At 42.0% G+C, this 22,337-nt stretch overlaps 2 protein-coding genes across 3 annotated transcripts in view; one reads left to right on the top strand and one right to left on the bottom strand.

The window, feature by feature from the left end:
• The first annotated feature begins 3,557 nt into the window (after positions 1 to 3,557).
• On the top strand, positions 3,558 to 13,120 carry borcs6 (BLOC-1 related complex subunit 6). Of its 2 annotated transcripts, none has more exons than XM_069693925.1 (7): positions 3,558 to 3,624; positions 5,420 to 6,000; positions 6,420 to 6,603; positions 6,828 to 7,010; positions 9,151 to 9,314; positions 9,501 to 9,584; positions 10,029 to 13,120. In XM_069693925.1, exons 2-7 carry the CDS (start codon positions 5,431 to 5,433, stop codon positions 10,152 to 10,154), a joined length of 1,311 nt encoding a protein of 436 aa, XP_069550026.1. In that variant the 5' UTR covers positions 3,558 to 3,624; positions 5,420 to 5,430; the 3' UTR covers positions 10,155 to 13,120. The 2 variants fall into 2 exon arrangements, with proteins under 2 accessions (XP_069550026.1, XP_069550027.1); XM_069693926.1 differs by having other exon boundaries at positions 3,591 to 3,624; positions 5,423 to 6,000.
• A 3,375-nt stretch (positions 13,121 to 16,495) lies between these two features.
• LOC138618401 (hyaluronidase-2) overlaps positions 16,496 to 22,337 on the bottom strand; it is a 69,746-nt gene continuing 63,904 nt past the window's right edge. Inside the window, 7 exon segments of the mRNA XM_069694139.1 lie at positions 16,496 to 16,921; positions 17,859 to 18,041; positions 18,682 to 18,768; positions 19,075 to 19,221; positions 19,771 to 20,019; positions 20,917 to 21,510; positions 21,512 to 21,553. Of these exon segments, the coding sequence (XP_069550240.1) occupies positions 16,496 to 16,921; positions 17,859 to 18,041; positions 18,682 to 18,768; positions 19,075 to 19,221; positions 19,771 to 20,019; positions 20,917 to 21,510; positions 21,512 to 21,553 (1,728 nt within the window).

The raw sequence follows: 22,337 nt of genomic DNA, 5'->3' as shown, positions 1-22,337 counted from the left end.
GACCTTTCTCCCAACATCACCATCAGGTCAGACTCAGTTCTGTATATCTAATTTGATTTAAGACAAGATACACCTGGAAATTGAATGACACTCCTGACACCTTAAGCTGTACTTTTTGTTAAAGCTGGTTAGAAAATGTGAGTTGGTGAATATGGTAAACATGACTTATTAAACATTAATATGTTCATGTCAGTGTGAGCAAAGTTAGCTCAAAGAACTACTGTGTCGAAGCAAAGTTTCCCATTGCTGATATTGCATGTCCAAACTGTAGCTTGTTAAATACTGGTACCGAATACATGCAAAGAGGGCAACCAACTGAGGAGACATGCACGAAACTGAAACAAAAACTAACTCTTACAACAGAGGATCAAACTCAGCAGAAATTGATTGATTTTAACAACAAAACAACACAAATCTTTACTTTCTACACCAAACTTGCACCTCTCGAAGACGGTGAGGAAATGATTCAAACCACAAATTGAGACAGATTTGGATTAAAGCCAGAGGGCCCTGGCAATATCAGCGACAATTTCACAGCAGTCGACAGCCACAGTTTCACAGCAGCTGTCTGAAGACATTTATTCCTGAAAGTGACAGATTCACTTCACCAAACCACATGTAATCATCTGCTGCAGCTGACAACCAAAACAAAATAACTTCAGCACCAACAAGATGACAAGCGTTGTCCCGTCAACTAGCTTTGACAGGACTGGGGACTCTGTTTTATATTTTTTCTAATGTTCTGTTTCTTCAGGACTCAATAAAGACCATAGCATGGCTGGGAAATGGACCAAAAACCATCACCGAGCTGCAGACCACTTCAGCTTATTAAAACAAGCACTCAGGACGAGATGCTTTTGGCATTTGCCACACAGAATGACTCATTTAACCATTAGACTTTTTTTCCCCACCACTCAGCCAACCAGAAAGTCCTCTTTTCACCATTTTGCTCATAAAAGTGCTTTTTAGGTGTAATGGGAGGTTTGTGCTCTTCACTGCTGTATCCCTTTCAGCGAGGCTCTCATGCTGAATAAAACTGTCTGTTCATGCTTAAGATTGGATTTTACAGCTAACTGCCTCAGACGATTTTCTGACTCTAATTCCAGTGGATATTTAAAGACGTCATGGTTGCCATTTGAACAGGCGCCTCTGTCCTTTCCACTGACTTGTTATGACTAGATCTTCTAGTTGAGCATTATTAATTAATAAATGTTCTTGTACACCAGCCATGTCAAAACTTTAAACAAGTCACTGAAACTCACTTTCAAAGGAACTGACACAAAAGAGGTCATAAATAAATCATGTTGATGCTGAATATTGTCTTGGTTTTGGAAACACCTCTGATAGCCCTCCTAATACTATAAAATTACTTCCATTCAAAGTGAAACATGTAGCATTCCTGCTGAGGGCCAGAATGAAACGACGCAGCATGTTTAGTCTGTTCTTTTCTAGTTTGGTAAGAAATTTGTAGAATTAAAAAAGTCAGGTGTCTTTTAATCGACTCCTACTTTACTACTATTTGCCATTTGTTGAAATAAAACATCATAAGTCATAATGTCACATTAGTGCATCACTGAATGTGAAATTTAGCATATCAGAACTACATTATGTACCCATTTGTCTACTTTTCAGACATGCTGTGAGCTGATAAAGAGCACCCTGTTACAACATTAGTTTTGGTTTCTGTGAAGACAAACTGTTTCATTGCAGGAGGAGCGGGTTCAATTAACATCCTCTAAGGCTGAATTGCCTCCAAGCTTGGATGCATTTAATATCTGTGATTTATTTGTGGATTTATGATTTAGGGACTCTTACTGTCATTCTGGTGCAACGTTTAGTGTCCTACTTTTATTATGCAAGAGCCACATCTTTATGAAGCCACGTGCTTTCAATTTGGTTTGGGTCCCCCATTTTCCTAATTGTTGCCTTTCTTGTGGCAGTGCCTGTTAAAATCGCTCCTCTCTGACTGTAATAGCTACAAAACGAAAAATGAAATCTGCTTTCGGTCATCGTGGTTACTGAGCATTCTTTTGGGAATATTGGATCATTTGTGAAGTCTAATTGTCTCTAGGTAAATTTCTCCGGCTTTGATGTTTGTCTCACATGCAGAGGAAACAAATGGGATAAAACAGACGAATCCCCACCAGGAGAGATGGCGCAGCTGGCCTGGATGGATGAGGTGGATTATAAATTTTAAAAGACCTTTAGATGTGGTGGCGGTGTGTTTTTGGGTCCTCGCTCCTCCTATGCAGCAGTGTTTGTCATTTGTGATCACATTCAAGGGTGTAAAAAGCCACAGACACTGGCTTGACTTCCGCCGTGGAAGCCAAACCGAGGTCTGCTCATTATTTAAGCCTCCTGTCAAGTTGTTTCACCCTCAGCTAAAAGAATTTCAAACACATTTCTCATGAATCAATGGTTTATGAAGCGAAAGACAAACAGCAGTTTTGCATCTAATTAAAGCAGATGCAGCGGTGCAGATTTTACCCTCGTTGCCTTTCGCACACATGATGACTATTTTAATGAGGACTGGAAATGGGAAGATTCTAAGCATGTGGTCACAGAAAGAATCTTTACATCATTAACAGTTATATAACTGTGATTTACAGCATTGACAAATGTGGGAAATTAATTAATATCATCTTGCTATCAGAAAGGTTTTCGCATTTTAGTGCTTAAATCCCTTATTTAAAATCAAGTTCAGTTTCTGATGACTAAAACACAGATGTATCAGTCTCCAAATAGTGTACAACCAACACACTGCCAGTCTGGATTTGTGGTGTTCATATGAGAAGATAAAATACTTTTGTTTTACTTCAAATTGCAAAGTGGAGACATTCAACTGAAGATACTGTAAGTACAGTACAAAGCCAAACCAGGACACACTGACTCTTGTGTCATGTGATATTAGAAGTTGTACAAAAGCGGCTTTGAGTAAAAAAAATATGTCCTTGTGTAACATCAGAAACACTAATCAACTAGTCAACAGATAATTTAGAATTTCATAAATATTTAGAAAGAATCGTTGTTTGTTTACCCCCCTCATTATGGGCCAACGGTCAGAGACTCAGCAGGTGGAAGAGGTCCAGGGTCCAGCTCAAAGACCCTTCAGGCCTCTTTTGTGCCTTTGTGCCTCTGCTCTGTTTTTATACATTTGGCATGAAGAAATCACTAATATACAACTTGTAGTTTTCAGGACGTTGGAGCCTGCGGTTGGTGTTTGTCTCCATCTATTGGGAGAACAGAGGCAAACACAGGATGAACTGTGATGTGGACAGAGACAAATCAACTCACATCGCTTTAACGTACGAGTTAAATGATGCCCATAATTATAATGCCATGGCATGTAGCCACTAACATAATGTGGGTCTATTTTAAATACAGATGAACAACAATAACTTGTTGGTCTGGGTAAAAAAATACAAATGAATACATAAATATGACACTGCATTATATATTGTTGCGTTGTTGGAAAAAAGTTGCCATTGTTCACAAATCTTTATGATATAAAACCAGACGCCTCTACTTTTGTAAGCGGAACTACTCTTTCGGAACATGCGGGGGAAGGATATTTTGATCGGACTCGGGTTGTCGCCTACATCTTACAGGGTTGAAGCTGCACTGGTGAGTATTTTCTTTGCTTCACTGAGCTCTGCAGCATCACTGTATGAGCCTGTCAGCAGATAACTACAAATAACACCGTTAAATACCCTCCGTCGCGTCACAGTTTCACGCGATAAAAGGTGAGCTGTGAAAACGTGGTGCTTTAGAGGCCCGGCCGGCTAACGTTAGCCGCGCTGCGCTAACATCATCCAACAACAATCGCCGCTGACGAGCGAGCGAGCAGGACGGGCTCATGAGAGCAAGGCAGCAACTTCCTCAACGCTGACGGGCGCTTCTTTGTGTCTTCTTCATTTCTTTGTTCCCGTTTTTGTTGTTATAAAACGCAGTCGTCACGGGCGTGGTTGTTGTTTTTTCTCTCTCTCTCTCTCTTTCTCCCAAAACTCTTGAAAATGTAAGTTAACACAAAGTTAGTTCAGCCGACGCGTGTTACTGGTGTTAAACCTGATAATGACGTCATCATATCTTTAAGATGGAGATACAAGGCGCATAAGGGTGAAATAACTCGATGCGCTTCGTTTCGGTCCTCACTCAACCCTCTGATATCACGTTCAGATGTCGAGGTTGAGGTTTAAACCGGTGTCACACCACATCTTGAAGTGTGTGGGTGACGTGTTGTTCCCCTTCTCAGAGTCTCCGCTTCCAGCTGTGAATGAACTTGTAGGTCTCCTTGTCTTGAGGACCACGAAGTCCCTCTGAACTCCGTGTTGGCTTCAAGTCTGTTACGGCTTCAGACGAGAAAGTCCGGGCCTCCACGGATGAAGCGGGCGCCTCCTCCTCTTCTCTGGAAATGTGGACTCTTCAACGTGAAGTGGACCCGGGAGGAGAGGAACTCGGAGATCGACTGGCTCGGACGCCTTTCCGCCGGTCGCTGTCTCCTCAATCGAGTTCTGTCAATAACCATCGCTGTTCGTGTCCTCGGACCTCTTCACACCGTACCTACGGTGACCATCGCTCCAGCTTTCATCTGCACGTCCTCAACTTTATTCAAGAAACCAAGAGACAAACCACATTGTTGTATCGTCGCTTTAAAGAGAAGCCAAAAGTTTTGCCGTGTGGTTTATACCATTACAGCTCCCGCTTTATTATCTCCGGTTGTGCGATTAAACTGTTGTTGGGATGTTACAATCATGCTTTCTGGCAAAATGTAGCTTACAGAATATTTGCTTAAATTTGAAAATGTACCTTCATTTTGCAAATATGTACTTCACTGCATACTTGCCTTGTAATTGTATCCCGTAAACTTTCTTAATTGAAATTCCAGAAAATCTGCAATGTGCACAGACGAAGTCGTATGTGCCTTTTAGAAGATGAGATGATTTTACTCACATCATCCACTCCGGTCACTAAAAACTTCACCTCAAAACCTTTCAAGCAAAGTCACAACACTGAATAATGACAACTGTATTTACTGTACTGATCTTTCCCCTTTCAGAGGTATAATATTGAACTTTTACATCGTAAAATGTCTAAAAACGACTAAACCTGACATATTTTATTGTGTTATGTACTTGGATTATCCCAAATATTTCCAACAGTGTTTAAACCCAAACAAAGTTGTAAGTTTAGGATTGTGACCTCGCTACAACGTAAAGCGAAGCCAAAGGTTGATATTCCTTAGAAATTGTGGTTAAATTGTTTTGATCGAGAGACTCGACGTTACAAACTGTTCCTCCAAATCTGTGTGTGATAAAACCATTTTGGCACATGGTCGAATCCACGAATTGAATTGTGGATTTTAAAATCAGAGTCGCTTGCTGGAGTTTGTGTCGAGCTACTTTGTTTCTCTTTTCACCAGCAGGTGGAGGGATGAGTCTCTCCCCTGTGATCGGCACGGAGGTGCCAGAAACGGCTAACGGGGTCGCGACACCTGTTGCTTCGGAGAACGGCCCACATGTTCCAGCCTCGATGAAATGTGGGGGGAGCAGGTTTCCTGGTCCAGCGGAGGCCTCGGTGGACGGGTCCGTCGGACACGCGGAGAACCACGTCTATGTGGAAAACAGAGTTTACGATGGCAAAGGCCACCTGGACACGGAGACGGACATTAATGAGAGAACATCTAGTTTGTCGTTACACAGCCCCCAAATGGCGGACCCCCCCCTCGCCAACTCAGAATCAGGGTTCAAAGACACAGACACTCCTGAGGCCTCTAAGACTGTGGATCCCCCCGACACAGTTCTTCTGTGGGACGGACAGTCCAAAGTCTCGTCTCAGCGAGGAAGACCTGTCCCCACAGACAGACGGCAGACAGAAGACGGAGGCGCCGACAGCCGAGAGGAGGACGAAGACGGAGAGAAAGAGAAACAGGATGAGGAGGAAGACGAGAAGAACGAAAGCAAGTGGAGGAATCAGCATTCAGGAAGGAGAGCAGACGCGGAGGTGAGTGGACTGTGGGATTATTTTTCTGACATTTCAGCTTTATTAGATTCTGTGTACCAGACTGTGCAGCGGACATCATGGGAGTTAGAGAGAATAACAGTCAACAGATGTAATGAGCACGATGGCAGCTAAAGCCAGAGCAAATAAATGTTCCTGAGCCATCGGAACGTGAACTTTAAACAGAATCTCTGCTGAGACTTCGTTGTGCTTGAAATGAAGTGCAACACGCTGACAGTCAAGATGACCGCAGCTTTCCTGGTGGGAAGTGAGACTGACGCTGTCAATCAAAGACAAGAGTTTCTATGATAAGGAGACGTGCGGTTCTTGTGTTGGTTTCGGAGATGATGATGATGATTTCTGCAGCAATGTGACTTGTCTTTTTCACTTCCTCTTCTTCACGTCCTCACCCACATTTGAAGCCTTCACGACACTACTCCTCCTCAGCCCCTGGTCCGAGCACCTCCTCCTCTTCCTCTACTCCACCTCTTCTTCCCTCAGAGGACGCCCCCTGCCCTCCTCACATCATGGCCCAGGTCTGGGTTCGCAACGTGCGGGGCATGCAGGACAGCAAGAGCCTGGATGAGATCAGCCAAGCGTGTGGAGGTAGATATCTGTCAAAACAGGTTTCATCATGTGTTTCCTGGAGTTTGGGTTTTTCCTCTTCTACTTACTTGTCTCAAAAGACAAATACATGCAAAACCTCTTTCAGTAAAGCAACAAAATTAATGAAATGTTGTGGAATCGGTAACCGTATCAAGCCGGGCTTCCATATGTAAATCTGTCTGCAGTTATACTATAAGCTGCTAATATTGACATGTGGCTCACAGGTGGCTCAGGGGCCCGCGGAGGAGGCAGAGGTGGCCAGTCAGAGGGCCGACGGGCCACGATCTCCTCGGCTCTGGAACTAGAGGGGACCGTCAGCCATGAGGGAGATCTAACTCACTTCATCACCAAGAACCTGGAGCAGAAGATCAAGATGAGCTCCAAGCCCAGTCTGGACTGCAGTGACTGTGAGTACAGGGTTGAAGCAAAACGTATTTATTCTTTTACCGATGGAAGTCATGAGCCAATAAGTATTTTATATATATATTTTGTATTTTCCCTCTGCAGAAGGAGGTGTTAAATATGGCCTCTGTGCAGGTTTATAGTGTTTTTATAGGCATTGATGCTGAAACTGCAAAGACAGACTCGCGGCCAGTTTTCCCTGCAGCGGCAAACAGACCCAGTCAGCTGTTATTCATCATTTATGCACAGCTCTTGCTCATACAGACCATAATGCCTAATGGGGGAACTGATGCACTAACTTTAGCAGATTAATTGCTGTGTCTGTTGTCTTACTATTTTATAGACTTGCTTACATGAATCAACTCCAGTGGTCATACAATGCAGCAGCATTATGATCGGTGTCATCTTTTATTCATCCATTTCTACTGCTGTTTCATAAATGCCTTATCATTTTTTAAATTCTTTTGTGTACTTGGGAACATGCAGTAACAACAGTTAACGTACAGTATAAGTCTGGTACATGCAAAGTTTTTTACTAAGTCATCAGTTTATTGTTATTATTTGGAGCCCTGGCTCAATATATATACACACTAAAGATGACTATTAAGAGCCACAAATGTGAAACTGATATCGGAAAAGCTGATGTTTTGTGGTGTGACGCACACTACATCCCCATGACGGCTATGGTTGAAGAATAGTGAAGACAAGTGTGGAAATAACAAAATTCAGATACAAAGACACCGACACAGAGCAGAGGCGGAGAGAGCGAGTGCGGCCCGAGAAAACGCCACCCATCACCTGCTAAATTCTGATACTAATGGAGCCCACACTGGGTTTCTGCTGTGATTCTATTGTACACGTGATCATATTCTGTCTATTTTGGCTGGGAGCCACGCAGCACGTCGGCCGTGTGGCTGCTCTAACCTGTTAAACATGGCCTTTTTCCTATCCGCTCAATAATCTGTTCCACACAGGGGAAGAAACATTTACTCAGACGAGCAGTGACACCGGAAAATGTGCACTGAAATGTGCATCAGCAGCCTTTCTGATGGCTATCAGACCTTGTTCAACAGCTTTCTCGCAGCTTGTCTGGTGTCATGTTTGTATCCACCTGGTCTTCATCCGGTCCATCCTGTTCTAGTTTCTAGACATTTTTCAAAGAGTAGGGCATAACTTTTGTTATATTTTCCTACATTGAATGACCTGGTTGTTTTATATAATGAAGTACAGTTAGTGGTGAGAAAAACCTTCCTTCAAACGTACAGAATACTTACTGGCTTTCTCATTTTCCCAGAGTCCTCTCTGGGTGAGAATATTAGCTGAATAATTAAATGGTGTTGAAGACTCACACTTTGCCCCGGCCCTTTCTTGTTCCTGGCTCATTAAATTAGCCTCCAGCTGTGTTGTAAGGAGGCATCAGACAGCCGACCCCAGAAACGCATACTTTTTCTTGAAAGGTCACACGTATACAGCTGTTTCAGAAATAAAATCATCTCGATGAGTTCAGTGGGTTGATGTAGTGGAGGCTGTCATTTCGCAGTTCACCTGAGGAAGACATTGAACCACTGCCCTTCACTCAGTAACCCCTCTGGATGAGGGTGTCGGCGAAACTGGCCACTCAATTTAAGCACAGGAACACAGTCAATATGCCCTCTGTGGTAGCTCATTCCCTCTACCTGCTGATTCAATTAAGATGGATGACTCATAGACTTTGTTTAGACTGCAGGGGTTTCTTACTGAGGCCCTGCCGCACATGGAAACTCTTTCAGAGACAGAAACGTGGTGGTTTTTTTTAATCCACTGACCACCTGTGTTATGTGCTGTCCAAGATTTACAGACTCAAGACACAAGTGTTCTTTTGGTTAAGGGCGTAATTTGTTTAACTTTCTGAAGACTGCCTTTTTACAAGAGCAGGTCTTTCTTCAAATGAAAGTCATTTTTTAGTTACTCTCGTGTACGGTGTGTTTTTCTCTTTTAACATAATGTCTTTGAGGTAGTCACTTTCAGCTTGTATATGTATACAAGAAGGTTTGCGTGACTCTCTGCCTTTCTCTTATCTGTTTGTGTGATCAACATGCACATCTATGTTGTGCTGAAACTCACTTTGGAGATTCTCCATCTAATTTAATAATCGTTTCTCACTAGCGGACTGTTCAGGTCCCATCTACCGAAGCCGAGGGTTGTCACGGAGACCAGCGGATATCCCACCGATTGATCCCACTGTCCTATTGGACCTTCAGAAACACACCCAGGAAGTGGCGCACAGTGTGGAGATGATGATGCGGAGCCTCAATGGAACCATCCAGAATGTGAGTCTTGCGCTCCTGTGTGTCTATTTACATTCATCATTTGTGTATAATGATTTTATTGTATGTCGATACATCGCATGTGCACACAGAGCGCTCTTGTCTCTTGTTTCTGCCCTCTTGTCGTCTTTTGTTGGTGTCTGTGTAACTGATTGATCTTCCTGTCCTTCTGTCCGTCCATCCATCCAGATGACGGCTCTGAGTGTGGGCTACATCCAGACCTACAGAGACTCGGTCGACAGCCTGGGAGAGTCTGTAGACATGAGTATAAAGGTGACGTATAGTGGGTTTGTTCCTTTCACAGGGAGCAACAAGTGCATGGTTGTTCTCTGGGGTTGTGGATTCTGGGAAATCATCATTTGTTTCACTACAAAATGGTAATTTTATTTATGGTTACAGATTGATGACGGCTGAACTTTCATATAGTCCACATACATCGCATCTTTTCTACATCTCTTGGACCCATATGTTGCTTTTATTTGTTGGATATTGTTTTATGATCAATATGGATTATTTTACTGTCATACAGTCTCACAGAATGTGTTTATAATGTATAATTTGAAACATAGCTGTCTCTTGTTTGTAGAAAAGCATCAGCAGATAAGCAAATGAGCACTTTAGCGTCATCTCACCAAAGCAAATCTGTATTTCTGTTAAAAAAAAAAAAGTCCCAAAGTCTTACAGCGGGTCATTGCCTTGTATTTTTTGCTTCCACAGGGCATGTACACGCTGATGGCTCGCTGCGAGGAGTTGGATCGTTCCATGCAGCCCATACACACCCTGGCTGCACAGATCCGCGACATCAAACGCACCCTGGACGCTCTGGAGGCGATCTGCAAGTAACACCACCTGCCAGTTGCAAAGATCCAACTTCAAGCGCATCCTGAACAAGGATGTCTGCAAGAAACTCCACCCCTCCGCAGGTAGCACACACACACTGCAGCGAAGATTAAGCGCACCCCTGGAGTCCTGGAACCATTGCTACTAGGCATGCTGGATGATTGGCACTCATAGTTCCTCTGTTCATCGTCTGAAGATGACCATGTTTGTGTCGTGAGATCTCAAATGAATCGTGCTTAATTCGCTCTCGGGGCTGAGATTTTCCTTCTTGTTCTTTTTTTTTTTTTTTTTTTTTTTTTTTTTTTTTAAAACCATTTCCTCAAATCAAGTTGTCAAGAAACCAAATCTGAGAAATGTAACCCCCTTTGGAGACACTTGTGCCCTGGACTCACACACACACACACACACACACACACACACACACACACACACACACACACACACACACACACACACACACACACACACACACACACACACATACATAAACAGATCCTTGAAGATAGTGGGATAGATGTCCTCTTTTTCCACTTTCCAGTCTAAGGAGCGTGTTCCTATCCGTCCAGCCTGCTTGGTTCAGATTGCACTAACCTCCTCACTCCACTTGGAGGCGATGTTTCTTTCTCTGTCTCTGGAGAGGCAGGAATAAACTGCTCAGAAGACAGTGACTTTTGCACAGGAAGAGAAAGTCTATTTTTTAATCTTATGCAACAAAGATCAGATTCTTTCACTGCAGGCTAAATTAGAGGAGTTGAGCTTCATGTCTGTCTTTTTTTATATGTTTATTTATTGGGTTCCCTCAGCATGCATGCTTGTTAAAAACACTGCATCTCTGTGTCATTGGGAACCAGTGCGGTCAGTACTGGGTACTGTGTTCGTACTGAGAGTGTTTCACTTCATCCACTCAGATTGTCTGTCGTTTTAGAAGGTGTCAGCTTTTTAATCCCAGGTCTGCTTCTCTAATTTAAAACCACCACCGTATCACTGGAGCTGAAACCTCACTTTTCTCCTCGATGTCAGTGCAATCTAAGATGATGGAATAATATATTATGTAGCCTTCACCATGGCTTTTGATATTATTATTATTTTAATGGAATGATATTTAAAAGCTTCAGGTGCTTGAATTGATTTGACTTAAAGGTGCCATCATTAGGAAAGGGTATTGATTCCAATCACTTTCAAATTCAAAGTTCAGAATTGATTTGTTTCCTGATTTTTCCGGAAAATGTCTTTACGTCAAATAAGTGAGCAACGCTTTTGTTTCCATAAGACTGTGTGAAGCACACGTTAGAGGTTAACTTGTTAACACATTTTCTGGTAATCAAACTGTGATCTCACCAGGGCATCATCATCATCATCATCATCATCATCATCATCATCATCATGATCATGATCATCATGCATATTTAAAAAAATAAATTAATTACCGCTTTGAGCACATAAAATGAGAAGCCTGCTCACTATTTCATCTGCACTGTTTGTGTTGACAAGACGTCAGCCTGATATCCGGAGGCAGCGGGGATAGATAGTGTCGGCTACTCGGCAGGAACGGACCGAATAAAATGTAACTTTGATGCCTCTGTATCTTGCACAGATAACCTCTCATGAACAAACAAACACAGACCGGAGGCTCAGATTAATGTGTCGTAGCGGTTGGCGATACGGCCCTAAAATATTCACCCATTTTCTGCCGTATATCCGGCGTCAGGTCATGGTGGCAGCACATTGTGCAAGTTACCCGAGACATCCCAGCAACGTTTTCCAGCTCCTCCTATGGCGTTCCCAGAGCAGAAGAGATGTATAATGTTTCGAGTGGGTCCACCCCGGAGTCTCCCAGTCGGACCTTTCCACAAAACCTGCTGCAGAAGTGGTCCAGGAAGTATCGAAATAAGATGCCTGAACCACCTCAAGTGGCTCCTTCTGACGTGAAGGAGAAGCGGCCCTACTCCCGAGTTTCCTGGAGGTGAAGTAGTTCCTCACCGTAACTTTAAGGATCCCAGTGGATGAAACTCATTTCAGCTGCTTGTAGCCACGATCTCATTCCTTTGGTGATTATCTAAAGCTCACGGCGATAGATCGGGGTCAGAACATAGATCGAATGGTAAATCGAAAGCTTTGCCTTCTGCCTCAGCTCCCTCTTCATCAAAACGGCCCGGTACAGTGCCTCCTCCTCTGATGATGCGACACCAATCTGCCTGTCAATCTCCAGCTCCATTCAACCCTCACTCGTGAACAAGACGCCGAGATTAGATTAGATCAGATTAAACTTCTTCACAGCAATCCACCGTTTTCCGGCAGGGATCGTGGCCTCAGACTTTGAAGTTGCTGACTCTGATCCCAGAACGCTCGGTTGCTAAGCAACCCAGCACACGCTGAAGCCAACACAACCACATCTTCTGCAAATAGTAGAGAAGCAAAACCTGAGACCCCCAAAGCAGCCCTCAAATAATATCATGATATTTCAGAGTGTTTCTGCCATAATTCTTGACAGATATCACAAAATGCTGAAACATTTTCGAACATTGATTTTAAGAACATACGACTGTAACATCATAAGTTTTATATGTCAGCGTGAACGTAACAGTTTGCCTTTATATATTTACTAAAAACTAACATTTTGCTGTCTTTTGTTGAACATCTGATCTTTTGTAATCAAACACCTTCAACACATCTGAAGTCTCTTACTTTGTGGAACTAACTCCTCCACCGCAGAGGAACTTTCAGACATGCTCGTTGTTGCTGGGTGTAAGTTATGCACGTAACGTACGTCAGCGTTACGCTGCATATCAGGAGGACATCAGCACGTCTAAAAGTCACAACATTTCCATTAACACAAGATGAATTTTCTTTTTCAGATTACAAATTATTATTATGATACTGGTGTGTGCAGAGTCTTTTTTCAGTCAGCGGCCATGTTGCTTTAACATCGGTAGCTTTAAAATAATAAAAATGTAAGAAAAAGAAAACAATATGTGTTGATAATTCCATTTCCAATGTGTAGCTGCTTTACACGATCTGTAGCCCGACGTGAACTACTTACCACAAGTATTGACTGCATGCACCCAAACTGAGGAAAGACAAGAATGCAAAGACTGATTTTGGAATTTTAAGAATCGATCTCGGCTCATTCAAATAAAGATTGCAGTTAATTGAAAAATTGATTAAACCATCTAAAATGAGATAGATAGGTACATTTTTCATTAACTCCCAAAGCCATTAAAAGTCTCTTTCATTTTCTGGCATGTGAGCGGTCATTAATTAAATTGTGGTGCTTCAGTTTCGATTCAACCAAGTTAAAAGAAACGATTTATGCATTAGAAGAGCTCAGTTTAATAACACACTTTGAATCCATGAAACTACTCTTGAAGAATGTTTGTCGGTAACGTTGGCAGCTTCGGAGCTAAATTAGCTGCTGAACGTGGTGAAAGCTTTTGGCTGCAGATATAGCGTCTACTCTTGTGAGATGGACGATACCTTAAACACCCTGAATTGACTACATTTGCATTTGAAGTTTGGAAAAAGAAAAAACTAAAAACTACATTTAGATTACTTTTTTTTTTTTTACTGATTGTACCAGAGAGTCACAGAAATTAAACAACAGGTGAATTGTTGCGCAGCACCTCCAAGCTTTTTTGCTTCAACATGGGAAATTGGACGCTTTTTTTTCATAAAGAAGAGTTAAATCTGGAAAACGTCACTGGATGGAGTCACAGCCTTTGGATGGGAACTAATGTGGACTCGTATCACATTTAACTGATTACGATGTGAGTATATATGAATTTACTTAACGATAAAAGACGATTGTTGACTGCACCCACCGTCGCCAACGTGAAGCTGCATGCTGTCATGAAACATGTACTGTGGTATTTCTTTCATTACACTGGTTGGATTCTTCTAGTTAGGTGTACAACAATTTCACTAATACTCCCATTAGTTATCAAGGCAAAGAATGTAATACAGCCTTCAGTCCACAGGTTTTCTTCACAAGGACAACAACAAAAATCACAGGTTCGGTAATAAAATACATTCATGTTGTCTTTTGACTTGACTCCTGACTTCCTGCGTGGCGGTTGGAGACTTGCACCGTCTTTATAAGGACTTCACAGCCTTTATACTGTCTCGTGAGCTCTGTCATGTGACCAGTCTCAGTTGACTTATGCTCTTCCTCATGTCAAGGCGATGCCTGGCGTCACAATGACAAGCTGCCCTCTAGTGGACTGGCAGATGTATTACAAGCTTTGCCATGACACTGATTACTTGTACATTTACGTATTATTTATGGCAGTATGGAGTAGTGTTGGCTTTCTTAAATTGGACATCTCAGACCTTCTTATCACTTGTATTTTCAGATTTCTCCAAAACAACTAGTTTTTGAGATAATGAATCCACAAAAAGAAGCAAAATTTTATAGCAGCAATAAAGCAAGCAAGGTAAGTACACATGAGAATCTTGGATATAACATGGACGCTAAAACCTGCAATAAATTGCGTGTGTTTCAAAGTGTCAGCTTTGGAAGTGGAACTAGGAGCAGCAGTGTCACTCTGCCTTGCCTAAACTGTCACTGCATGTTAATGTCTTCACCACGATGGGCAAACATCACGCCATTGGCTTCACAAAAAAAAAAAAATCGCTTATTTTGGTTCTTTATGTAAAATCTGCTCTCTGTCCTCTTTTCACTTTCCCTCAACCTTGTCAGGAAAAGACTGAACAACGTTTGGGCAAAAACTTCAAACGGCAAGGACAGCATCATAAAAATATAAAACCTCATTCTAAAATTTGAATTTATCCAAGTGCCGCTGATGATTTCTTTGACTTTGGTCCATTTTCAATTACATACGGGTTTACATTTGCAAATGATCACATTCTGTTTGTTTTTTTTACATTTTCCACAGTGTCCCAACTTTTTTGGAAACGGGTTGTAAATCCTCTCTAGGTGAACATTAAAATGTCCAGAAACTGGACGTTTGGAAGTCTTGGTTGAAGTTTAAGGTGAGAAAGGATTCCTGAAATGAGACCCTTCGAGGCTAAATGTAATTTTCTTGTTCGTTGTGTATATAAATGTATGATTCATTCATTTTCTGCTTTACAATCAGATGCACCTGTGTAAATATGATCTCTTTCTGAAAGGATTTGGATACCTTTTGTTGTGAGTGTATATTTTATTGAAAATTTATAAATAAATGTACAATAGCTACAAAATAAAGCAATGTGTTTTTTTTCAGCAGTGTAGCGTGTCAAGGAGCACTGATGGGTGAGGGCGGGAAAGAAGCAGAACACACTAAACTATAAAAATATACTGTATATGCAGTAAACTGCATGTTGACTGTTATGGCCTGTTACATCAAGTGTTCCTGTAAGTGAGTCAGCAGTATACCAGGACCCTAAAAATTAAGCACATGCATGGAATTCAGCCATCATTAATTTTTTTTATTATTTACAAGTGAGCTTCTACAGTGACATTTCAGAGGCCTACGTTAAAGTGGTGTAGTTTCACCAGAGGTCAGGCAGAGGAGGCCAGAGAGCAGATAGGCCTTTCGAAGACAACATGAACATTTGCCAAATCTGTAGACTAAAGATGACAGATGTTCATTTTGTTTGACATATGCATTTGAATTCCCTACGTTCAAACGTTTAACTGACCCTCAGTGCACAAATTCAATTACTTACAATCAACAGTTCCTTAAGGCAGATTAAAAGTTCAGTTTACCCAAATCACAAAACAACAGTTTCACTGACCTCTAGTGATATCTAGGAACACAGAGTTTCCTGCTGCCACTACAGTCCAGTAAAGGTGAGTGTCTTACTTAGGTTTGAATTATCTATTCACTATTTTCACTTTCATTGAGATGGTACTTGTGATTTTTTTTTTTTTTTTTAATGTGAACTGGTCTTTTAACCTGACAAATCTACAGTATTTAACAAAAAGAGAAATCTGTGTATGTTAGGCCTTAACATGCAGATTTCTTTGCAAACTTGATCACATCTGTGAGTCTGGATGTCTGACTGTCTGATTTGTGTGATATGACGATAATCTCATATCAGCACGCTGAGAAGTCCGTTTATATGTAGTTTGTTATTTCTCCTTTCTCTTAAAATGTTTCAAAACATTCAGAAAAAAGTGACGAGTGTTCTCGTGGCACATCCAGTGATACGTTTTGACTTCCAGCTCTGGACATAGTTTGTCCTCCTCTTTTGTTTTTACTCGACTCAGATTGTGTTCAGATGCAAAGCAGCACACCTGCAACCAGCAGGGATTCAGTGTCTTGCTCAAGGGCACTTCAAAAGAGCTCGTACTCGCCGTTTGAGCGCAGACCTCCCAGGTGAAGGCTGAGTTCCCAACCGTTTTAAAGTTCCAGGCAGAAGCTTGCAGCCACCAGCAGCAACAAAAAAGTCAAGTTGGGGGCGCTTGGTGGATCGGTCCCCCCGTCTGTAGGTATCTGAAGTGTTGGCGCTGGACTTACATTAACAGGAGAACTACTTCCTGCAAGCTCAGTCACAGAGGCACGTGTTGTTGTTGTTGTTGTTGTTGTTGGTGGTGGAGAAGCTGTCGTAGAAGCTCTTGTCGAAGCTCTTGTGGTCGCCACTACATCTCTAGTCTTTCCACGTACCACTACAGGTGCTCCGTCTTGGGGGGACTGCTGGTCTGAGACGTCCCCGTCTGCAGTCTTGTACCACTGGCACTGGAAGTCTTTCTTCCAGATCTCAACTGGGTCTGGTTCGGTTGTTTTAGTGTCTGTTCCTGGCTGATCGGTGGCTTTTGCTGCCTCTGCCTGAGAGGGAAGATCGAAAATGACGTTAACATTAGCAAACATAGTTCCATGTTTTTTTTTTGTAGTTGTTGCATCAGGCTGTATCTAGTCTAAAGATTTCAAAGGAAACATCTAATTTTTCATAGTGTTTACAATACAATACAATATAATATTCAGTTTATATTGTTGGACTTTTAAGAGGGCTGAATATATATAAAAAAAAAAGATTTACATGAAGTGATATGTAACACAGTGTTCCTGTGTTGTGTTCAGTGGTGGCGGATCAAACTCCATCAGCTCCTCCTCAGTTGTGTCTCAGCGTCTGTTTTTTTTCTTCTCTCTGACTGTGTGAACACAGAAGATCCTCAGGCACCTGGACTCCCTGCTGTTTTTGTTCCAATTTTTTTTTTTTTTAATAAAGCACGCCTGGTTGTTTTTATCAGTCTTGCCTCATAATTAGTTTTGCTGTTTCCAGCTTTCCAAACAGAGATCGTACAGTAAATTGGGAACTTGTGTCTTTTCACATGCCTTTCACCATGTCTACACAGACTATGTAAATCAACTGTTACGTAATAGAAATGAGGGAAGTCAAAGATGTAATTATAGCTATTGTTTGGGGAATTTTAATTTTTTTTAAATAAATTGTACGAGCACACTAGTCTCCTACAAGTTTGTTGACCTTTCTGAAAATGGGATTTTACTGCAGTTTGTTGTTTGAATGCAGGAAGTTGAAGCTTGAAAGCTGATTTGATGGGGATGCTAGATCAATGACAGTGAAGCTGGTTTATACCTGAACAAGGTTAAACCTCTGTCAACATACTATATTCATGGCTCATTGTGGGAGTGGGCCTCAGGCATATGTTGTGCACAGAATTAATGATAACTGAAATACAATGCATTAGCAGCTTTTATTAATCCAGCACAAATAAATATTGAATTTTCACACCTTGTCAGTCACCTTCTCTGCCCCTGTGGACGGAGGCGGGAGATGAAGGTAGGCAGAGCTGTCTGGATTTTGACGAACGCATCGACCCTTTCCCTGACAAAGGGAGGCTGAGCAGAGTCGAGTTGCCGTGGTTACATTGATGGAGTAAGGTCCCAGGACCTTACGGACGAACTCTGCCAGGTCCTGGCACTCTCTCTGGGAGAAAGACAGATGGACGGTTCAATGTTATCAGGAAGCAGGAGCAGCAGACTGATAGATACAGGAGACGTTATGGAAGTTTACTTCATAAAGTTAAAGGAGCAGTATTTAGGATTTAATGGCGTGGTGTTTTGAGGTTGCACATTGCAACCAACTGAACAACTGTTGCCCCACCCTCCCCTTACAAGCCTGTAGGAGAACCTACGTTGGCCACAAAGAAAGGCCCTCTGTAGAGCCAGTGTATTGTTTGTCCCGTCTGGGCTACTGTAGAAACATGGTGGTGCAAAATGGCCGGCTCCACTGAAGAGGACCGGCTCATTATTTAGATATGAGGGGTCCGTTGTAGCGTAACGAAAACACAATGATTCATGGTTTCAGGTGGTTATACACTAATGAAAACATAGTATTAACATATGAATATTATATTCCATATCTGACAGTAGAGCCACCTAAATCCTACACACTGGCCCTTCCAATTTATTTCTTTAACTGTGTTGCACTTTTTAAATAAAAAAATGTGAATCGTGTTTATAAACTGAAGTTTGAGGGAAAAAAAAAGATCATGTCGACAAAATACCAGTAGCTGTACAGACATATTTGTAGGCGTATGCACTTTATTGAAATGTACAGTGTGTACCTCTGTCTTAGTCTCACTTCTCTCCCAGATGACAACCCCCGCTGTTCCCATGGCAGCACTTTCTCCTATAGTGCTGACCAGGTCAGCCTGTAACGGAGAGAATATACAGTGAAATAAGCTAAGACACACAGCACAGTGCACACTCTTTCACACCTCTATGTCATATACAGTATACATACTGTATATTATTGTGTATGTGTACGAAGTCTCTCTTTATTTCACCCCACATCTGACACCTTTGATAAGATTGTGGACTAATAGAAAAACACTGTTTCAACCTTTAATTATTCTACAAGTAAACATCTCAAACGGTAATCAAGTTTCAATCTATTTGCAGCGCACCTAGATTAAATACGAGACATATACAGTTATTGGTATCATGTTATATCTTACCTGTGATAGCAAAGTATTAGTTGAGGCATAGACACTCTTCACCAAAGGGAATACAGGAAGATCAAACTCTGCCCCGGTCAGAGATGATACTCGTAGTGCTTCTTTAATTTGATTGGCTAAATAAAGTTTGGCTCCAGAAGTCCCACTCTATAAAAAGGGGGAGAAATTGCACACAGTGTTACCCATAAAATTGGATGCTTAAACAACAATAAACTTTCTTGCCTTTTACTTCATTGAGGCTTCGTTCGCTGCTTTCTTCTTATCATAGGCAAGGTTTCAAGGTTTCTCTTCACTGAAGAGTTGAAACTGGATTGTCTTTGTCAAAAGCAGGAGGCTGTGAGGTATGTTGGCTTGACTGTTCTGCATCTCTGGGCTCAGAGAAGGTGGTGTACACTAACTTTGACAAGTTTTCAAACAGACATGGGGTTTTTCATTGTTGGTTTTGACTCTGGGAGTTGTCTGCCTACAGTCGTGTAGATGTCAGGTTTGTGACTCTCACTCCTACTCGCAGTTTTGTTTCTGCTCATTTCGATCCAAGTTTCCGTACTGCTCAGGATGCAAGCTTAAAAACATATTTTCTTTGTTTTGGCCGATGAGGTTTTTTTCCCCCTATAAAGATGATTGTCATACTTTAAGGTGAGGGTGGGTGTTGTAAAGATTTTTCACCTCACACCAATATGTGAAAAAAATACCCACCTGCAGCTTCTCCAGGGTGAGGAGAGGGTAGAGGGCGGAGCATCGTTTCCATAGCCACAGAAGCTCGTCGTTAAGGGCCATCTCTGCAGGAGGGCACCGGCCGGTGTAATTGGCTAACATGGTTTGGGAGGGGTCGCCGTTGTAGCAGCTAGGGTAAGGGGAGATGCCCCATAATGCTTTGGGCCTGAACCTTTTGACCTCCCGCAGCGTCTCCATCATTACTGACTGGGCAGATGCCTCGAAGTCCACCTGTGACAGGATGAGTAGATATTTCAGTCTATTAGGTTCTATTTTGTGATCTAAAAATGTTTAGTCTACATTAAAAGGCCAAATCATCCCACTAATGCACTTAGGTCATATAACAATATGAGAAGATGCAGTTTCTACTGAGGTAGATTTTTACTGATCTTCTGATCTTACTTAGCAAGAAAGTGATGTAAGCTATTTCCAAATATGACAAACTATTTCTTAACTTCACCAGAAGAAAACAAGCTCAAGAAATACCCTGTGATTAATTTTATGAATAATTTCTAAATAAACCATAAATATTTGATATACATGGTGTATATGCATTTGCTGTAATAGAACATTTGATCTGTTCCACACTTCTACTTTAGCATAAAGTGGTCCAGTGAAACCACGAGTCAACAACATTTGACTATGCTGGCCTTCTTGCATAATTGATTGCCTTTTATGTTTATGAAATATGTTTCCAAATTGAGTAGTTGTTTTTGTTAGCATTGACGTCGTAGTGTTTGTGCTAACAAAGTCATGCAGAGTATGACTTTGTAATGCTGAGTCGTTACATAAAACAAGGTAGTAAGTAGAGCTCTCGGGTTCAGCCTGCCTGTCACAATGCATCTCTGTTTTCCCTCCTCATATTTCCTTCAAAGATACTCTCACTGAAATATTGCCAGCTTAATTACGATACCTTGGTGTGATGACCAAAAGTGAAGGAGACCCTCTTGGGGTCATAATTGATCAAATTACTCTTGCATTTCCCATCAAAGATTATCAAGAGAGAGAGAAAATTGGCATTTTGCATGCTCCCCCATCTACTAGAAACTGCTTTCACCCTTGACCTCCTTTTCCCTTTACTTCCACCCTCTAGCTTTTTACTCCCTTCTTTCCCTGAGCTTTCATTACCTGTGACCACTTCTCCACCTCCTCTGGGGTCCAGTTAGGAAAGAAAGCCTTCAGCAGCTTCCTCGATGCCTCCAGATACATTGCTTGCTTCTGTCGGTTCCTGGACCACTGGGGGACCCACTCTGACCAGCGCAGAACACCCAGTCCAAGGTACCTTGGGGCGGGTAAAGCTGCATCCAAGTCCTGCTGTGTCTTCTGGAGGTGGTTGTCCAGGCGAGTGTACTGTGGTAGCCCCCCATTGACCGGTGTGTCTTTGTCTATAAAATACGGGTAGTTGCCCAGCGTGTCTTCATAAAAGACGGCTACACGGCCCTCCCGTTCTATCCCGAACGATCTGGGATCTGGCCGGCCGGAGCAGGAAGAGTCAGGGATGCCCCAGAAGACAATAAAAGGCTGTCCAGACAAGAGAGGGGGGCGGGCTGGCTGGTCTGGACCGGCTGTACAGAACCCAGCGAAGGCAGCAAGCAAGAGGAAGAGAAGGACAGCTGATGAAAGAGGTGTGCAAGTCCTGAGATTGCGAAGTGTCAGTTTAAGTTCTAGCTGCCGGTGTGGATGCGACCGTGGCTCGGTCCACGCCATTGAAGCGGCCACCTCTCAGGCTTCTCACCCCTTCAGGCCCTCACAGCCGATCATGTTCCTAAAAACACACAGCAGAGGTCAAATCTTTATCAGTCTGTCATGTTATATGGTCACTTAACAAAGTGACCATCAAGTAGTGAGCACCAAGCAATGAATGGGTCAGCACTGTTGCCCTGTATTGATACTGATTTCATTTAACAGCAAGTGAGCAGTACATACAAATCACAACAAAACATGTTTTTACTTTGCGCTAATTGGAGTCATTTTTGTAAGAAAACTCTCAATATAGTCTCTAAATATTCAGAATGATTTTTGTGGAACCTCTGGAGTAATCACGATATTGTAGGTTTAAAGACAGAAGGCATCTTCTGCTTTTGGCTGTTATTTTTGTTTCCCTGTTGACTTATACTAAATTCTGCAATATCCCAGGAAAGGCATGCAAGAAAATGACTGCAAGCTAAAAAGCATGCAAAGCTACATTTGGGAAATTTTATTTGTGGAAAGAAATGCACAGTAGATGTTTTGTTAGAGCTCAACAATGTGTTTTGGAGAGTAACACTTAATGTAAAAGTAAGTTTGATTTGTTTACAAGGAGAGTCCACAGGGTCCCATTAGAGAAACACACCCAGCATCCACCCACACAGTTTTATTCACTTATGCTGCCTCTTCTCAGGAAATCTTCTTTATTCTTCTGTTGCCCAATGCTTTACACTTGTGTGGGTGTGCAGTTTTTTTTTGTTTTTTTTTAAAGTTTAAACTAAGTCTTCAGGGTCATTCATTGAATTATATATTTTTTTCATATTGAAGAAAATACAGAGGGGCAAATGGGACAATAGACAACT

This window comes from Brachyistius frenatus, unplaced genomic scaffold, assembly GCF_029030835.1.
Source record: "Brachyistius frenatus isolate BFR_SWC_R1_liver_20210118 unplaced genomic scaffold, ASM2903083v1 Contig_16, whole genome shotgun sequence".
NCBI lineage: Eukaryota > Metazoa > Chordata > Actinopteri > Embiotocidae > Brachyistius > Brachyistius frenatus.
Note: the sequence above shows the minus strand (reverse complement) of the source record. Positions and strands in the feature narration are given on the sequence as shown.

What these genes read in the sequence shown, in the direction of transcription:
- borcs6 (XM_069693925.1), top strand. Translation starts at nt 5,431, where the DNA reads ATGAGTCTCTCCCCTGTGATCGGCACGGAGGTGCCAGAAACGGCTAAC. An exon ending in CAGTCTGGACTGCAGTGACT is followed by an intron (nt 7,011 to 9,150) that starts GTGAGTACAGGG and finishes GTTTCTCACTAG; the next exon opens with CGGACTGTTCAGGTCCCATC. An exon ending in TCAATGGAACCATCCAGAAT is followed by an intron (nt 9,315 to 9,500) that starts GTGAGTCTTGCG and finishes CCATCCATCCAG; the next exon opens with ATGACGGCTCTGAGTGTGGG.